The sequence below is a fragment of the Mercenaria mercenaria genome, chromosome 10 (assembly GCF_021730395.1).
Source record: "Mercenaria mercenaria strain notata chromosome 10, MADL_Memer_1, whole genome shotgun sequence".
NCBI lineage: Eukaryota > Metazoa > Mollusca > Bivalvia > Venerida > Veneridae > Mercenaria > Mercenaria mercenaria.
Window position 1 is genome coordinate 54,580,575 of NC_069370.1, and position 19,482 is coordinate 54,600,056.

Here is a 19,482-nt window from a genome sequence, read left to right on the forward strand (position 1 = left end):
AGTGTTTCTTATAGGTGTTTAAATGTAAAAGTCAATGATATTTGCAGTTAATCACCATCTCATTTCAATAGTTGTGCGAAATTTACGTGACAATAATATGTGCTACCAAAATCAGTACAAATCAATTATAAATGTTCAAGAACATAATCATACATGTATATATTGTAATACATTTAAAGGTCCAATACTAAGGAAAGTGAACATTTTGATTTCTTTTAAAAAGCACAGAAACTATTTCATTTTATTGGAAAATGAAAGTTGGTATGTAGAAATTCGAAATAAATCGCAGTATATGTACAATTATTTTTCTATGAAGTATGAAGAAAGTTAAAAAGACCTGGGGGGTCATTCTGTCGATTCATTGAAATTTCAACATAATACACATACATTTCTTTGAGTTCCAAAGACCTTCTGTAAATTTTGACCTGCCAATCTTCATTATTTAATGTCTTGCAGGCGTCTATGCACTGGCTATGAAAAAAATTGCCAACTCACTTTCCCTTAGTAATGGACCTTTAAGAAATAGGTTTTAAACAAATAAAAAACAAATAGATACTCATTGGAACTACATAGCTTCATAGGGACATAATCATTCTTAGTTAAAATGTTAGAAACCTTCTCACACCTACTTATTTACAGATGACACATATATTCAACCATAATTATTTGACCTTCAACCGATGTTTATGTAAACAAGTAAAGGAACTTGCTGACAGTTAAAGCCTTGAAAATCTGTTGAATGTCAAACAGCGTTCAAAGAGTACTTTCAAAAGTATCATCACTTCAAAAGTGTCAGAGAGACATCACGGAAAAGGACACACTTCTGTACATACTTTATTGATATAATTCATGATATACTGGCATTAATACAGGCCACAAATGTCAACGACCTGGATTTGCATATTATAGGAGTCTGGCAAAAATTGTACCCACTATAATTTGCGTCAAATCATCTGAACGATGTAATGTATTTACCTGCTTATCCGCTAGTTTATACTAATTTATTAGTCCCCTACTGGTTGAAAACCAGTTTTGGGGACTATAGGAATGCTCTTTTCCGTCATTCCGTCTTTCCGTCATTCCGTCTTTCCGTCATTCTGTCATTCCGTCATTCTGTCCGTCCGCAATTTCGTGTCCGGTCCATAACTCTGTCATCCATGAAGGGATTTTAATATTACTTGGCACAAATGTTCCCCATGATAAGACGACGTGTCATGCGCAAAACCCAGACCCCTAGCTCAAAGGTCAAGGTCACAATAGGAGGTCAAAGATCAACAGGGCTTTTTTCCTGTCCGGTCCACAACTCTCCCATCCTTGAAGGGATTTTAGTATTACTTGGCACAAATATTCCCCATGATGAGATGATGTGTCGTGCGCAAATCCCGGACCCCTAGCTCAAAGGTCAAGGTCACAATTGGAGGTCAAAGATCAACAGGGCTTTTTTCCTGTCCGGTCCATAACTCTCCCATCCATGAAGAGATTTTAATATTACTTGGCACAAATGTTCCCCATGAGGAGATGACATGTCATGCGCAAAACCTGGACCCCTAGCTTAAAGGTCAAGGTCACAATTGGAGGTCAAATGTCAACAAGGCTATTTTCCTGTCCGGTCCATAACTCTCCCATCTATGAAGGGATTTTAATATTACTTGGCACAAATGTACCTCATAATAAGACGATGTGTCATGCACAGCTTTCAGACCCCTAGCTCAAAGGTCAAGGTCACACTTAGCAGTCAAATGTTAACACAGCATGAACAGGGTCTGTTTCGTGTCCGGTCCATAACTCTGACATTCATTAAGGGATTTTAATATTACTTAGCACAAGTATTCCCCATGATGAGGCGACGTGTCATGCGCAAATTCTGGACCCCTAGCTCAAAGGTCAAGGTCACAGTTGGGGGTCAAAGGTCAACAGAGTTTTTTTCCTGTCCCATCCATAACTCTGCCATCCATGAAGGGATTTTAATATTACTTGGCACAAATGTTTCCCATGATGAGACGACGTGTCATGCGCAACACCCAGTACCCTAGCTTAAAGGTCAAGGTCACACTTTGAGATCAAAGGTCAAGAGGATTTTTTTCCTGTCCGGTCTATAACTTTGTCATGCAAAGCAGGATTTAGATATCAGTTGGCACAAATATTCCCCTGGATGAGACAACATGTCATGCGCAAGAACCAGGTCCCTAGGTCTAAGGTCAAGGTCATATTTAGAGGTCAAAGGTCAAATTCAAGAATGACTTTGTACGGAACATTTCTTCTTCATGCATGGAGGGATTTGGATGTAACTTGGACCAAATGTTCACCACCATGAGGCACCCTTGTTTTTAGAATTACGTCCCTTTGTTGTTACTATAAATAGATTTTATTGTAACTTTTTTATTACTGGCGGTAGAGAAAAATCGAGACCACTTTTCTGTGGTACAGCATGCATGTTACATCCAATTTTTAGGTGTATTTTGACCTATCTCTACCTGGTAAAGAGTTTCTTGTGGACTTATATTATTATTTTTTTTTTTTTTTTTTTTTTTTTTTTTTTTTTTTTAAAGATTAATTTCCCTTTGTTGTTACTATAAATAACTTACATGATAACATTTTTATAATCAGCCAAAAAAATTCAATATGAAAACAACTGTGGGTTTTTATATACGCACATTTTAATCCAAGTGTGTTGTTATAACAGATATTGTATATGTAGTACAATATTGTTTATACATCATTGACAGATATCAGTTCATTATGTTATACTGCAGTAGAAAAAATTAGGTGCCTTCCAGTAGGGGACTTTGTATTGCATGGCAATACTTCATTCACTTGTTTTAGCTGGATTGTGATTAAAGCTAAAATCAAGCCTATTGGTATCACTCTTGGGTCCGCTTCCTGGAAAACCAGTTCTAGTGTCATTAGAAAAGTCATTGTTGTGACCCCAGTGGGGCTCGAACCCACAACTCCTGGATTGAGCCGACACCTTATCTACTAGTCCATCGCTCCCATATCTTTTCCTAATGATGAATATTGAAGTAACCACCCTTGTGAAGAAAGCTTTAGAGGGGTCATGGCTTCAGTGTGTCTAGATCAGCCGTACCAGCATCACAGAATGCTGTAAAAGTTACTATAGAACAGACTATCAACCTTTATGCCAAGAAAAGGGAAGCATCATAAGTTTTAGCAGAAAATATTCTTCATACTACAGGTGTTGCTTGACACAGCACTTGCGAGCTAAATATGTTGAAGCTACACAACCGAAAGCAGACAAGACTTCAGAAGTCAAATCCCACACAAAGAAGTGGAACCTGCGCAGAACTGAGCCGATTATGCGGATGTAAAAAGTGATGACAGATGTAGAAAAATTCATGTATCCGTTTAAAGTAGAATTTGGAAATAACAGCCTCTACTTAGAAAAAGTCAAAGAAAGTGTCCATCTCGCAGAATAGAATTGCTCAGATAAGGGCTGAAGGAAATGTATTTGGATTATTCTTGATATCAGTTGTTGAACACGCTTGATGTAGACATAGAATTTCCTGTGTCATTGGCAATATGCTACGGAATGCCAACAAGACAGACAAAGCCAAACTATTATACTACGTTGAAGGAAGTATCGAGCTGCAACAAGCCATCCTATGGTGGCATATTTCTGCATAGTATTACGATAATCATAAAGTTTTCTTGAAAATCTTATGAACTTTCGCGAAAAAAAAAATACTTTTCACGAAAAATTGAATAAACTTTCTTGAAAGTAGGAGAAAGTGTTCGTGAAAATATTATCTTGTTAACGCGAGAATGTGTCAAAATAGTGCCCTGAACTGCATAAAGATAGTCCCCTCTACGGAATGAAGTGTGTTATATCAACCTCAATTCCAAACCACCACCCTAGGTATAACATTCATATGGGTTACAAAATCAACGTATTTTTTTAACTCTCTTTATTATTCTGTTCATTTCGTATCTGTTATCGTATGCAGTAGTTGGCACTATAGCGATTTTTTTTCGTGAAGAGTTTTAAAATTTTCACGTAAACTGTACGAACTTTCGTGAAATCTATCTGCTGAAGTGAATGCAGAAGTATGCCACCATACCATTCTATTGAAAATGTATCTCACATCATTGATGGCGATGCTTTGATAGTAGATTTCATTGCAGATACATACTTTTCCAAAACATTCTAGTCTGTCGAAAGAAAACGACGTGGAACTGCACCAACACTTCTGTTTTCTGGTCAAAAAATACCAAAACATCCGCAGAATTGGAAATATTTCACGAGCAATGATGACAAAAACACTCAATTATGTTCAGACAGCTAAACAGTTTGGACGTCAACATGTGTGCTCCGACGACGTTTTGGAGGATCAAAAGAGTCATTTGTAATTGCAGTATAATGGTCACCCAAAATATCGGAACATCAACAAGGTTAGATACGAAACGATTGTCAGGAAGAACGGCAACCAAGACGGCGTAATTAATAGTTCTGACGGCATATACATGACCCTGTTGCAACCATATCAATCCAGTCAGCTACTAGTTACTTATTCATTTATTTATATTATGTCAACCATGGAGTATTGTTGCAATGTCTGGGGACTTTGTCACAAATCGGACACTGATAAAATTACATCTTTGCAGAGATGCGCTATGAAAATAATTACAAAATAAAAGTGTAGCAACTTTGATGAAGTATTAAGAAATTCAAAACTTCTATCTTTTGAGAACAGGTGCAAATACCATTTTTCATTATTAGTGTACAAAAGTGAAACAGGAGATTGTCCTATATACATTTCAGATTTACTACATCTTGTTCATAATGATCATTACAGTCTGCGCTCAACCGAAAACATGGATCTTTCTATTGTTAAACCTAAAACGAACTACCTGAAACAAACATTTAGCTACAAAGCTGCACACATATGGAATTCACTTCCTTCTTACATTAAACTTCATAATAATAATATAACTGCTTTCAAGCATGATTTAAAGAATTTTCTCTTGTTACAATAGTTTTTAGCAATTAATTACTTGTGATTACAAGAATTTTGTTGAATTGATGTTACTGTATTCGTTTCCAATAATAATAATATTCATATTATCTTATTATTCAAATCTGGAACTATTTATTACCTTATGGGACATACTTTCTTTTTTGTACATCTTAATTGTCCTGTATAATCTTTGTGACGCATGGTAATTCTTTTAATACATAGTTATTGTTATATTACGTGTATTTAAGACTTCTTTAACTTGAGACGTGTTTGTCTAGAAAATTTAAGTAATTCTGATATGTGTATTTTTGTATAAATGTTTAATTATAAATTGACTGTATGATTGTGTGTATGTGTGAATGTATATCAGTTGAAGGCCATACTGGAAATAAGTTGTATAATATCTGTATTTGTACACTTAGTATGTTACCTTCAGAAAATAAAGTTATTATTATTATTATTATTATTATTATAATCTACAAAATGTTTAATATACGTATTTGCGTAGGTATGGTAAAAAATAATAGGAAAACTTTATCATAATAGACTCAAATTTGATACAAACTCTTAATGTTTTTTCTACATTAAATTAATATGTTTGTAGTTTTTCTCTTATTCATATCAAAATTAAACTACCTTGATATTTTCTTAAAGGTGTATATTTTGCTACATGCCCATGAGAATAGCCTTTATCTTCCTGGTGTTGATAAAAATTGCTAGGACTTTGATGACGAACAACAGTGTACAACTTGAGTGTCAAAAAGATTGTTCCTGATGAACTTGTTGACATATTGTGCAACACTGACATAAACGAAACCAGTGAAACTGATGAAGATTATATGAGCTAACCAATATTGACGATATCTTATAAGATTCAGACAGTGATAAAGAGTCATAACTAAGCATGTTATAGCATGTTGAATATATGGAAAATGTGGTTTATTGATAACAAAGAATAACCTTGACATGATACAAAGACAATGACTGAAAATAATAACGGCAGCATATTACCGATTACGGTAACATATTGTAACGTAAATTACACTTTTGCATTCAATTAATTAACATGACATTTGATATCTTACCGTAAAATAATTGTATTGATTAGTTAAAATATTTCTTTTCAAAACATAATACTAAATAACAACCACTTTATCATGTTTATATGAAATATTATGAAAATCTTGATTTTATGGTAACGTGTTTTACTGTATAATAGTACCATTTAGAATTATTCAGCAAAACGATGTTTACTGTTTAAGCATAAGAACATTGATACAGAAGTAGGCATGAGTATGCACTGACAGATCAGGTAGTAACACATCATGTTTAAACAACATAGTTTATGTTTTTCGTCTGCACGTGTATTGTCACGTAAATTACAATAACAACAAGGTAGCTTTGATATTAAAAACTAATGATCTGCGAATAACTGTCTGATTTTAGATTGAACATATCAAAACCAGTTGATTTAACGATACTCATACTTTTCTGTTCCATATCATTTATAGAAGTATTAATTAATTTCAAACAAATAGGTAACGCACATTAATAGGCCGTAAATTACAAGCGCCCCAACAGCCAATGGCAGACAACTTGATGTTTCTGTAGAATTATTCTACCTTATACTCTATGTATTTAAACATGTCATTTTAGTTCAAGAATGAGCAAAAAATCTTTCTGTATGCATATTATGAAACCATATTTGTGTTCTTTAATTATGTTTAAGCACTGGTTTATGTGTGTCTGTAATTGCAATCACTAAACGCTAAAGAGACAGTATTTCAACAACAGTTCTATAAAAAAACCATAAAATAAATAAACTGAGCTATTTTTTTTATCAATTTCCAAGCTTTTATAGTCAAAAGTAAGAGTTAGTTTAAAGTAGAAAGTCTCCTTATGTATAACGGAAGTTTGATTAAAGTCTATTTTGGGGTGGGGTTGCTGCACGGCTAATAACGGCTAATAACGCACAAAAAGCTACCACCACTGCAATGCTATCACATAGTTTCTGAATTGTCAGATGTTTACCTATCCAAAAATAGCATTGAGCTTTAATCCCCTCGGATGGTACCGCTAGCCAAAAATAATGGTTCTGGCTCATCGACTATAGGTCATATGGCAACTTTCCAGCTTTGATGGTGGAAGAAGACCCCAGGTGCACCTCTGCGCATTATTTCATCACGAGTGGGCACCTGGGTAGAACAATCGACCTTCCGTTAGCCAGCTAGATGGCTTCCTTACATCAAGAATTCAACGCCCTGAGTGAGGTTCGAACCCACATCGATGAGGGGCAAGTGATTTGAAGTCAGCAGCTTTAACGGGATGCAAGGAAAGGAAATAAGGTGCGTAGGGAAGTATCTGGCTCTTGGGTAACTATTTTTGCGGTAACTGGGTAGAGCCTTGTTACCGCCTAAAAAGTTAACCTTGTACCAGATATTGCCATCCCATCTTCAGGCACTGTAAGATTCTGTTAGTCCGTTGAATTGGGTGGTGTTAATTAGATAAAAAGGGAAAGGAAATTGAAATGGCGATATATGTGTTCATTATGTTATATCTGTTACAGCCAAAATCTGGTGTGTTGGCTATACTGGATGAGAACTCCAATACTCAGCATGCATCTGATGTAGGATTTGTCCAACAGTTGAAAACAAAGTTTGGCAAGCATGAACTGTTCATACAACCGCCAGGAGACAGACCGATTTTCTGCATCCAGCACTTTGCTGCTTTGGTATGTTCAAGTCCCTTTCATGGTTTTGAGACTGATTCGATAAAAAAAAATCATAATCTTACAGAAAAGGCTGTACACGTGAACATCATGACAAAAGTCCGAAGTAATTTCCTTACTTTTTCACCTTTCTTCCTTTCATTAATTGTGTTAATTTCTTTAATGGTTAAATACTTAGCTATGACTGCTCTTTTCTCAATGCTCATACTTTGCTTTTGTTTTAATGTTTTGTAGTTAAAAATAGATATGTTATTGTATCTCATTTCAAAAGATTGATCTCCTCTTTCAAGAAAAGATCGTGCATTTTCGTATCTGAATATTTCTTAATCATTCTATTCTCTCCTCATAATAAACTCGAAAGTATATGCAGTTAGTATAACTAGTTGTTATGTGTCTTATTATTATTCAAGGTTTCGTACAATGCAGAAGGCTTTCTAGAGAAAAATCGTGACAGATTGAACGACGAACTGGTTCAAGTGATGCGAGAGAGCTCAGATGAATTCATAGCTGACCTGTTCACCATAAAAAGGGGACCAACTGGAACTATTTCAATGTAAATGAAATAATGATTACACATTTATCATCATATCAAGTAAAAAGAGGAATGAAATTTTACAGAAAATTGTGTAACGTGAGCTAAAGTCAATTCATTTCATTTCAGACATTTAGTATCAGTTAATTATCCTGTACCTGAAATAATACAAAATGCACCTGAGTGTATAAATTTATTTTTGCAAGCATGGAGAGAATGTCATGTAAAAATCTAGTACAAAATATAAACTCAGCTACACTTTCTTTTGTCAAAGCAATCATGATCATAATTGTAAATATGATAATTACAATCTTAAGAAATATATCAAAATAAAACTGTATCCGCAAAAGCAATAAAAAACTTATGTAAATTGGTTGACATACGAATGTAAAATAGATAAAATGTCGAATCAATCTGTATGTAATTTAAGGGAGCCCAGTTTTCAGTTTCGGGCTTCACGCCGAGGAGTTCCAGTAATGTTGCCAGGTAAGCCTAAACAACTAAAACCAACACCACAAGGAGCTGCTCTAGCCGCAGAACTCGGTAAAAGTCTTAAGAAAAAGTTTGGAACCGTACAGAGACCATCCGAGATGACACAAATCACGCCAGGAAAGAAACATGGAACGCTTGTTTCCTTTTTCCAGGTAAGAAAACGCAATAAGCATAACATGTTCCCTAAACATTAGGAATTATTGACCAAAGCCTTTTATCTTTTTCAAACGTGGTCGGCCAGAAGCTAAATATGTCCCATCTTCATGTTGCAGGAAGTGTTAAAAGATGCTGATTTGCACACTGTTTTTTTTCTCAGACTTCAGGCTCTTCTCTTTATGTTTCTTTAGGAATTTTCAGATTTATTTCATCAGCTAAAGCAATGTGCAAATTGTCTTCTAGTATTTCAGACACTTTTTTTAAACAGATTCACTCTCTCAATATGTCATATGTATATTTTTCAGAACTCATTGATGCAGCTATTAGAGAAACTAGGTGACGGAGATCCATTCTTCGTAAGGTAGATATATCTCTGTTAAACGCTGTTTACTTTTACAGTTCTTTGTCCTAGATAACTGGTTAAATACATAAAGTTTCAGAGCTGGCTTTTATTGAATACATTATTATTTGTTCGGTGGTGCAAGAAGTACTATACTTAATCAGTCTTCAAGGAGCTTTAGCTTCTTGGTAAATATATAAAATAAAGGGCCAACAAGAAGCAAAATAGAATATAGCATGGTTTTTTATGGGGATGAACACACCAAACGTCTATTACGTCTATTACAATTATTATACACTAAATTCTATTGCTTTAAAACATTCATTTATCCCTTTACAAGACAATATTTAGAATCTGTTTTACTTCAATATTGAAATCCACCACATTCAATATAATGAAAGTTTTAAACGATTAAATGTTTTATGATACCTTTCTAAGTCATCCATCTATCACAGGTGTATAAAAGCCAACTCGAATCTTAGAGCAGACGACTTTGACGAAGCAGTTGTAATGGATCAGCTTCGATACAACGGTTTAGCTGAAATAGCAAAGATCAGAAAGATGGGTTTTGCAGTTAGGAAGTTATACAGCGATTTCTTTAACAGGTTGGTATTAATTATGTATTAATTAATTTTGTTATCGCCGTCATTGATATCGTGTTCGAAATAGAAACTGATTACACAAAGACCCTTATTTTGCTATAATCCTGAAAAGAACTTCATAATTCTTAATTCGCGATACATTTTATATACAGATTTAAAACATGTATTCTGATGTGAAAATTAAAGCAACATAATTTCTGGCATGTGTTATGACAGGTACCGTGGTTTATTCCCATTACCTCCGTTAGAAAGACAGTCAGATGTAAACCAAAGCCTTCTTCTTCTAGTCCCATCAGCCTATCATAGAGACTTCAGATGTGGAAAAACAAGGGTTTGTTTACTATATATATAATTTGTTGGAAAGAACACGCCATTATGCGCTACTGCTTATTAATTAAGTGGCCAAACTGCTCCTAAGCAAATCTTAAGTTAATTAGAAATGTTCATACGTAATCTCTAGTAAGATTTGTTGGAACCTTTCCGAATCGGTTAATATCAAATATATTTGTGACATTTTAAGTAAGCCAGAAGACATTGATTTCAGCAGGAAAAAATGTTTTTATCAGCATATTTATAAGAAACGTCGGTACTCATCTTATACATTTAAACGGTTGTTATCAATTAAGATAATGTTCTTTCCGTTCCTTAATATGAGTCGTTGAAAATTATATGATTATACGAAAACGGTGACACTGGGCATTTGCAGCGTTTGATCATGTATGTAATATTTGAACAGGTATTTATGACAAGCGAGTTGAATGACTGGTTTGGGCGTTTATTGCGCTGTCGTCAGAAGACTGCTGCTCAGACTGTCACGAGATGTATGCGTAAAGTAGCAGAAATCAAGAAAGAGGTAAGACGTCAAGAGGCTGAGAGGAAACGACCGGAGGAAATAGAAAGACGCCGGAGAGAGAAGGAAATGTCTCAGTCAGGCGGTCTTAAATCGACACTGGTATGATATGCGTGGTTGTTTCACTACAAAACTAAAGCACGGATAATCGTTTTCAAATATGTTGAAAAGATTTTTTATTTTTACTGGAAACGCACATATTTTCGCTGGATCAAAATTTCGAGTATGTTCACGAGGTTTAATATTCGCAACATTGTAAAATTGGTATCATACTTTTATTTAAATTACACTATTAGAGAATATTTACGCGAAATTAATTTTCGCGGGATGTGGGGCCATACAGTATGTATGTTGCGGTATCTTGCAGTACACTGTAATACCAGCCGGAACAAATATTCTTTTTTTATTAATTTTAGATATATGTATCTTGATTATGTCTGTAAATGAAATTTTTAACTAGTAACAAAGAATACAAGAGATGAAACACAATTTTCAGAGAAGCACATCAACGAAGCCCTTAGGTGCCTCATCTAGGACAGTGACAAATGGAGGTAGTGAGCCTTCTTCGTCTGGATCGTCGTCGTCGTCGTCGTCATCCGGAGGCTATGACATGGAACCACCTGCTAATCCTGTATGTTGAGTTTCAATATAACTGATGAAATTAAACTCAATTTTACATCTAAATAAAATTATGATGATATTACTTTGAGAGGAATTTCATGCAGCAATAGGGTAAACATGTGTGTTTGCAGTAAACTACTTATTATACATCTGTAAAACAGTCCAAACTGTAATTTTTCTATTACGTACGTTCAATGATAAATTACAATTGTCAGCTTTGAAACCATAATAATACCTTACAGTTTGCTTATTTGAGCCGCGCCATGAGAAAACCAACATAGTGGCTTTGCGACCAGCATGAATCCAGACCAGTCTGCGCATCCGAGCAGCCTGGTCAGGATTCATGCTGTTCGCTAACAGTTTCTCTAATTGCAATAGGCTTTGAAAGCGAACAGCATGGATCCTGACCAGGCTGCTCGGATGCCTTAACTCAGATACTGGCTTTATACTATTCAGAAAATGCCTTGTACATTTATACCCTTCTCGAATGAATATTACGAGAACCATGGTACTACGCAGTGAGAAAATACAGCTCATTCTAACAGAGCATTAATTTCTCACCTAAAACGGGCAGTTCAGCAAATTGCTTATTTGCATATTGAAACATTTGTAATTTATTTTTCATCATGCATCGGTGGTTTTCTCAGTGTTATTATCGCAGAGATCCGCATGTTTTCATTCACGTTTATATTAAAACGAAGTAAAAGCCGACTATGATTTTAAGTTACTGATGTGTAATAGTGTTTTGTCAATTTCGATTGTTTTTCTACATTCAACTTTTAAACCAAGCACTTTACTGAGATTTTTTTGCTATTCTACAATTAAATTGAAACTACACGAATAACACTTGCATGACTGACATATTACCTGGAAAATGGCATATGCAATGTCATCAATGTCATTTTACCTAATTATTTTTGTTTATGTTGCAGTATTTATTAAAAAATATCATGTTTATTCTCCCTGAACATTAGTTACATCTAAATAACTGTTTTTTTTTTTAACCAGCAGACACATAAACTGTTACTTCTACATGCCTATTATCATAGAACTTATGTAACTTTATTTGTATCGTATTTCTTGAATTGTGTATGCAAATTAATCACTTATAGAATAGTAAAATATGATAATCTCAGAACAAATTTGATAATTTACTGTAGTAAGTAAAAGATTGCATGTTAGTGAAATTAAATATTTTTTTGTTTCTGTAAATGTTATTTTTTCAATAAATGATGTCAACATTCTATATAAACAGTGGACACACGCCCTTTTGCAACAGTATTTTAGTGGCGTAATCAGTGCAACTAGTACTAGTCCTGACTTGTTCTTTGCATGTGCGTGGCAACTTCATTCGCTTGTTTGTTTGTTTGTTTGTTTTTGAGTTTAACGCCGTTTCTAAACAACATTTCAGTTATATAACGGCGAGCAGTTAACCTAACCGGTGTTCCTTGATTCTGTACCAGTACAATGCTGTTCTCGGCAAGTAACTGTCATTTCCCTACATGAATCAAAGGTGGAAGACGAATGATTTCAGACACAATGACTGGTATCAAATCGTCACGGGGAATATACGACCCGCCCGGGGATAGAACTCTCGACCCTGCGATCCGTATTTCTGAGCTGCTACTAGTCTTCAGTTTTTTTCCACTAAATTAATAGACTAGTACTGGTTCTGTCATAAAGAGAGATTCTCTTGTATTGGTGCTCTACTCAGAGCACAGTAAAGAACAAAGACAGTTTTTATCGCAAAGAACTGGGGTATCGTATCGGGACGTTTTTGAATCTGATTATTTCAGATAGTTATTAGAAAGAACTGAACACCTATCAGTAAAAATTGTTCGGGATCTCAGTATAGGACAAATGATTACCTACGGATTCACACCGACCATACTCAACTTAGTAGGCAGACACCATTTTAAATTCATATGCATATTATGATTGTTTTATTTTTAAATTAGCTTGGAAGTACTGCGCCGCGTGATGGAAGATTTGGTGGTAGTTTTCGCCCACCATCTCCAGTGTCTCATATCGACGAAGAGCATATGTATGAGGAAGAAAAAGAAGAAGAAGAAAAGAAAAAAGAAAAAGAAACAAAAAAGACTGAAACAGCGTATGTATTTGAAATATCTAAATTTTCTTCACAAATATAAATTGTACTATTTATGATGTTAGTCGTGAATTAATATAGTATACATTGTTATTAGCATGCTTAAGAACAAACATTAAATTGCGGCTGCTAAATATTGAAAGAAGAAACTTCAGTAAGAGATCTATACAACATTTATATCTTTATTAGTAGTATGTTTAGATAGGTTACTCTGTTTTATAGTTTCTGGGATGTGTGTCAGATAATTGCTAGAGAAAGGAAAATTCGGGACGTTGACGAAGACAGAGGACTCCAAGTTATCAAAGTTGTTACATACATCCTCCTGTTCTGTATTCTACTGTGGTGTGCTGTAGCTCAAAAACTCAGTCTAATGGTTCTTGTGTCACCGCAATTTGATCGTACTGAGAACCGGTCAGAGTCGAAAGTAATGGTAAGCGCAGTCTTTATATCCCTTGTAAATTCACCTTTACCTACAGCCTGATAAGAAATTTAATACTACTGAGAGGATTTATAAGTTGGTGATGGGCCTGTAAGACCTATATACAACCTCTCAATAGCAAATTCCTCTCCACAACGGCATCATGAATTCTCATAGCTTAAATTTACTATCAATTTAACCTTTATAGAGCAACAACCTCTCAACAGAGGCCAATATCTGCATCTCCCAAAGGGTGTTGCTCTGCCGAGGTTGCACTGTATTTGTTAAGCATGAATCTAATAATTTTACCATAAGGTGGATACAACGAGAACTTGAGAACTTAAAATAATTTTCTATTTTGAACATACGTTTTTAAAGAGTTTTCAGCATTTTGCAAACAAACTGTCGCCAAAATTATTCGGTCAGCAGTATTGGGTGTAGTAGGTTATCTTGAAATATGTCTTTTACAACAGGAACACAGTGCCGAAGCCGCGGCCAGACACATTCTTCTTACAATAGCTATTTTAATCCCGTACTGCCTGATCTTCCTAAGTAGCGTCTTCAAGTGGATGTTTGGAAACTTGCCTTTACCAAGCGCTTCGACATTCTTCCTGGTGAGAGATTTTATGAACCGTTTACCGACATTTTGTCTAGCTAAAAAGATAATCTGGTTTGGTGCATGTCAATGGTAAAATTTGTTTTCTTTGGACTATATTTTGCTCAGATGATTGATGTTTAACTACGGACGAAATAGCGTAAAGGTGTTTTAAACAAAAGGTGCCATAATTATGTTTAAACGTTACACACATATAACCATTCTTACAGTTTTAGAGTAATGAAATCTGTAAAAACCTTTTGAAACATAGAACGCAACCACGCAATATAATACCAAACTCGATTTGACCGAGTCTATTCATGAGAGGTTACGAAATGAAACACGGATGCTGGAAAACAGTAAAAGTCCTCGCGCAAATTTATCAAACTGGTAGATATTTCGGACATTTAATTACAAAAAAGTTCAGAGTAGGTTTAGCACAATACAAATTAAGATCAAATACATTTTATTGAATATATTCAACATAGAAAAGTAATTCATTTCAAATATATATAGAACCTTATCTTATATTTCAGTGTTTGATTGTCGAAGTAATGCATTCCATTGGACTGTGCATACTTGCTTTTATCGTGCTTCCGGAAATTGACATTGTTCGTGGAATATTTCTGCTCAGTGGCGTGGCAATTATTCCAGCCATTCTGTTTCCGGTTTGTGCATCAAATGTTAAAGTACATAAAAGCCGTGAAAGACAATCAAGTGGAAAGAAACTTGCTGTCTTTGCCTTGAATATTCTAACAGTGCTGCTGCAGTTTGGGTACATCCCTGTTGTTCTGCTTACGGACCATTTCATACGTGACAGCAAAGTGGATAATGAAGTATACGATATTGTACTTTTTGTTGTGTCTATGATTTTTGTTTCATGTACTTACTGGGAGAATTTTGTGGATGACAGATTCTGTGGTCGAACAAATCAAAGAGGATGTTGGAGAAAGTTTATACTTAAGGCAAAATTCGACCTTCAAGAGGCAAGGCCAGTAATTTCTTGCTGCACTACTTTTTTCAAGATTGGTCTGACCATTCTCTTCTCTTGGATTATCAAAACATATCATCCAGAAAATGACTCTGAAACAGGCGAAAGCAATAGGGGTATCGACAAGGTTACATTCTCTGAAGCGTTTGAGAAACTTGGAGAATTACCAATAGCAAACAGTGCTGCCATAATTACATTGACACTGTCAGCTTTTGTAGGTCATTACGTGGGGTACACTGCATGTAAGTTAAAGCTGCAAAAGTTTTCCTTTAATCTTCCCCTAATACTTTCTACTCCATTGGCTATAGTATTGGCAGCAGTTGATTGTTCTGGCATAGGTATACTTGTGCCATTCACAGAGGAGAAAATACCATGCAGAGCCGAGGAAGAATTTCAAGATACAGCGGTGCATTATGTATCCGGAATAGTTGTGTGGGTGTCCTTGTATTGGCTTTGTAGACATATATTCTACCCAGATATAGAAAGACTGGCAAAGACAGAAAGGTAAATCCACATAGTGATATTCTATTGATCTGCAAAGTATGCGAGATCATGTTTTAAAAAATGAATGTTTGAGGCTTAGTTGTTAAGCGATAAGTAAATAAAAGCGCAAATGATAGTAATAGAAAAAAATTCTGTAGTAAAATCGATTAGAATATCCTTTTTAATAATAAAATGAAACCAAGCAAAATAATAGCAGACACAGTTTAACTTAGTCCGTTTAAGACAGGTAATGGAAAGTGTAAAACCCTCACGACCCCTAGTTCCTGCATAGGCGGAATTCTGTTACATAACTATGATTTGATTGTACTCCATGATCCCAAATGACCGACATTCTATAAGACAGCTGAATGGCTTACTCACACGAAGAATATATCGCTCCAAGTGAGGCTCGAACCTACATCGTTGAGGGGCAAAGATTGCTTAAACGGTCTCTGTAGGTCAAAAGTCAAAGTAACAATTTGAGCTCGAATGTCGAATCGTTCCGTTTCGTGTCAGGAGCATATTTATTAACTATTTAAGGTATTGATTTTAAACATGGCATGCGGGTACGTAGTGCTGAGACGTTATGCAGAGAATATGAACCAGGTCTACAGATTTAAGGACAAGGTCACATTTAAACTCAGAGTCATATTTAGTTTCAGGAGCATAACTTATTAACCATTCAGTATAACAGTCTACATTACAACACTTCCAATCCCACCCCCGTTAACACACCCACCTCCCGCAACCAAAAACAGTATTCTTTTTCTATTTCGTTACTTTAGTATCCTGTCACCCCATCGCACACGCACCAACGCACACACACACACATACACACACACTCACGCAGGTACGCACGCACACAGGAGCTTTTGTTGCATGTGGCTCCAAGGCCACATGGTTGAGGTTGTTGACTTCAAAACTCATGTTGATTTCTCTTGTTGAGACCAATCTTCTGATTATTGTTTTAGAAAGGACAGATTAATACAGATGTGCCAAACTCTTCAGCACTAGTTCCTACTTTAGTGGAACAAATATCGCTGACAACTTGAATAAAACCAATAAACTGAAATTACCTTGGATATATACTAAAACATTACGATAGATTCCCCCAAAAGTTAAACGTGTTTTATATTTTCCAGGTTGTTTATGAACCCATTCTACTGTGGCATTCTTTTCGAGCAGAACATGATTCTTAACAGACGTCGTCATACAAGAAAAGTACACAAGGAGATAAAGAATGATAAGGTGTACTACAGGTACGATAAGATAAAATCACATGATTGTATAGAAACCGCGTGCGATGTAAGAATAAAAGTAAAACAATCTAGATTGTTTTACGAAATATACCATCTCGTTACCGCAAAAACAATTACCCTCAAGCTGGATATTTCAATTTGCACCTACCAAAAGTGAAAGAATATTTTACTTGTATGTCATATTCAACAAATAAAAGTAAATTTGAATTCAATCAAATGGTTTTCTCTTAGCGCATTTTTTTTATAGAAGCGTATTAACAAAGCGCGGGAATTTTACGTCCGTAAACAGGAAGTATGTCATGACGTTACAAAGGCAAAAACAACGTTATAGTTCCGTTGTTTTTCATCTACAGTTAAACGTTAGGCTTTTTTCGTAAAATGATTTTTCGAGTAATATTTTATAAGGAACAAAGAGAAATTATCAAGGAATTTGATTTTATCCCATTTTACGTAAAACATAATTATTACTACACAAATCTGTACAGATGTAGTTCGTTGTACGCCATTTTAGAGCACGAGAGTCATCTTACACCACACCGGTACGTTAAGATGAAATTACATGTTTTTATTGACACTTCCGATTTAAGAATCAAAGTAAAACAATTTCAGAGAGAATCATATTTTCAACGAGGGATATAAATTCTGGATTATGGCACTATTCCTGATGTATATGGTAAAATTACAAAATATTTCATTAAATGAGGATATGACTCGATCTGAGAAATATCGCATGTGTGGTATTCAGCCGTTTATATTTGAACGCTACTATCTTTTTTGCATCGAACAGGTTGAAGACTTCATAAAAAGCAGTTCAATGAGCGCGCTTGAACTGAACTGCTTAAGTATTTGATTTTTATTCTGTTTCCTTGGATTAACTCCCATTAAATGTTTCTTACACCGTCCTGAGCATTTAATAAAGCGTGAAGTTTGTGCAGTGTTAGTCGGCTAAAATTTTCGTCGTCTATAGTGATTTGTCACTCACTACTTCAAGGTGATGCCGTACGGTGTTCTCATTTTCTATTTGTTTACTTCATGTATTTTATACAAGCGGTTTTGACAAAAGCCATACGGATTTGTGACTGCCGTACATGAATACATTTCTGAAGTGATTTTGACATTAGATATCAAAGTAACGACTGGTGTATAAAATAGATGAATTCATTTCCTATCTTTGAAAGTAATATTCAAGGCAAGTCACTGTACTGCAGAGTAATTCATCATAAAACAGGCACATCGTGATCAAACAGCAATGGCGCAGCTTCTATTACCCGATTGTAATAGCTTACAAAAATGCAAAAAAAATATACCTTAAATTTCCTTAAATATTGAGAAGTATCTATGTAAGCATGTCATCGCATAAGACGTATTCATCATTGAAAGTATATCTTACTTTTGAATATTGTCTGCTGAAATCACGTTGTCGGTGACATTTCTTGTAAAACAAGGAAACATCTACATTTCTTAAATTCTAAAATCAAACTTTAAAGTGGCACTTACACAGGAATATTTATATATTTCTTTACAGGTTGTCTGAGTATAACTCCAAGGTAAACATAGAGGGTGAAGAGGAAGATGATGTTGCTAGCCAAACTGATAGCAAAAAGGATAACGAAGATATCTATGCATCTGATTATCAGAATCCAAAGTTCAGGGATGCGCCAATGATATATGCATGTGCAACTATGTGGCATGAGACTAAATACGAAATGTTGCAACTCATGAAGTCCCTATTTAGGTCAGTTTATATATTATTTCAACACAAAATAATGAACGCACCTGTGCTATGCATATTAATGCACAAACATATTTTTCTATATATTTCTATATGCCTGTTTGTGACCAGACAGACGTATTATTTGATGTCGCATACGTCTGTCCGTCTCTATGTCCGTCTGTCATATTTCGTGTCTAAGCATAATTTTATAATCATTCAAGGTATTGACTCTAAACATGACATATAGATAGCTGGTATGAGACAATATGCAAAGCACACACAACAGGCAGTAGGTCAAAGACCAAGTCCTCAAACTGAACATAAAGGTCAAACCTGTCGGTGATATTTTGTGTTCAGAGCACCAGTCATATTATTGCATTCAATCCTACCGCATAAGTAGTTTGCAATGAGTAGCCGTATCTGGCGCGTACACTGGGTTGGTAGCTCAAAAGTCAAGTGCCACAGCAAGGTCAAATTCATCAAAGTTCGTGTCAAGAGCCTTTGTTTTCGTATCCGGAGTCCAACTTTAAAAGGCATTCAGGGTTTTGAGTTTAAACTTGGAATATACGTAGATGATAACGGGACATATACAGATGGCATCAGTCTACATTTACATTCCCA

At 35.2% G+C, this 19,482-nt stretch overlaps 1 protein-coding gene across 5 annotated transcripts in view; it reads left to right on the top strand.

Annotated features, from left to right (window-relative positions):
• The window catches only part of LOC123560719 (uncharacterized), a 56,896-nt gene that overhangs the window by 19,004 nt on the left and 18,410 nt on the right, over window positions 1-19,482 (top strand). For 4 of the 5 annotated variants that reach the window (XM_053553122.1, XM_053553121.1, XM_053553120.1 and 1 more), the window contains exons 13-26: window positions 7,540-7,704; window positions 8,112-8,254; window positions 8,664-8,877; window positions 9,187-9,242; window positions 9,677-9,826; window positions 10,040-10,154; window positions 10,560-10,775; window positions 11,170-11,304; window positions 13,253-13,404; window positions 13,624-13,831; window positions 14,293-14,433; window positions 14,951-15,909; window positions 17,031-17,147; window positions 18,673-18,882. In XM_053553122.1, the coding sequence (XP_053409097.1) occupies window positions 7,540-7,704; window positions 8,112-8,254; window positions 8,664-8,877; window positions 9,187-9,242; window positions 9,677-9,826; window positions 10,040-10,154; window positions 10,560-10,775; window positions 11,170-11,304; window positions 13,253-13,404; window positions 13,624-13,831; window positions 14,293-14,433; window positions 14,951-15,909; window positions 17,031-17,147; window positions 18,673-18,882 (2,981 nt within the window). The remainder of the gene's footprint in view (window positions 1-7,539; window positions 7,705-8,111; window positions 8,255-8,663; window positions 8,878-9,186; window positions 9,243-9,676; window positions 9,827-10,039; window positions 10,155-10,559; window positions 10,776-11,169; window positions 11,305-13,252; window positions 13,405-13,623; window positions 13,832-14,292; window positions 14,434-14,950; window positions 15,910-17,030; window positions 17,148-18,672; window positions 18,883-19,482) is intronic. The other variant, XM_053553124.1, reaches the window with a different exon arrangement.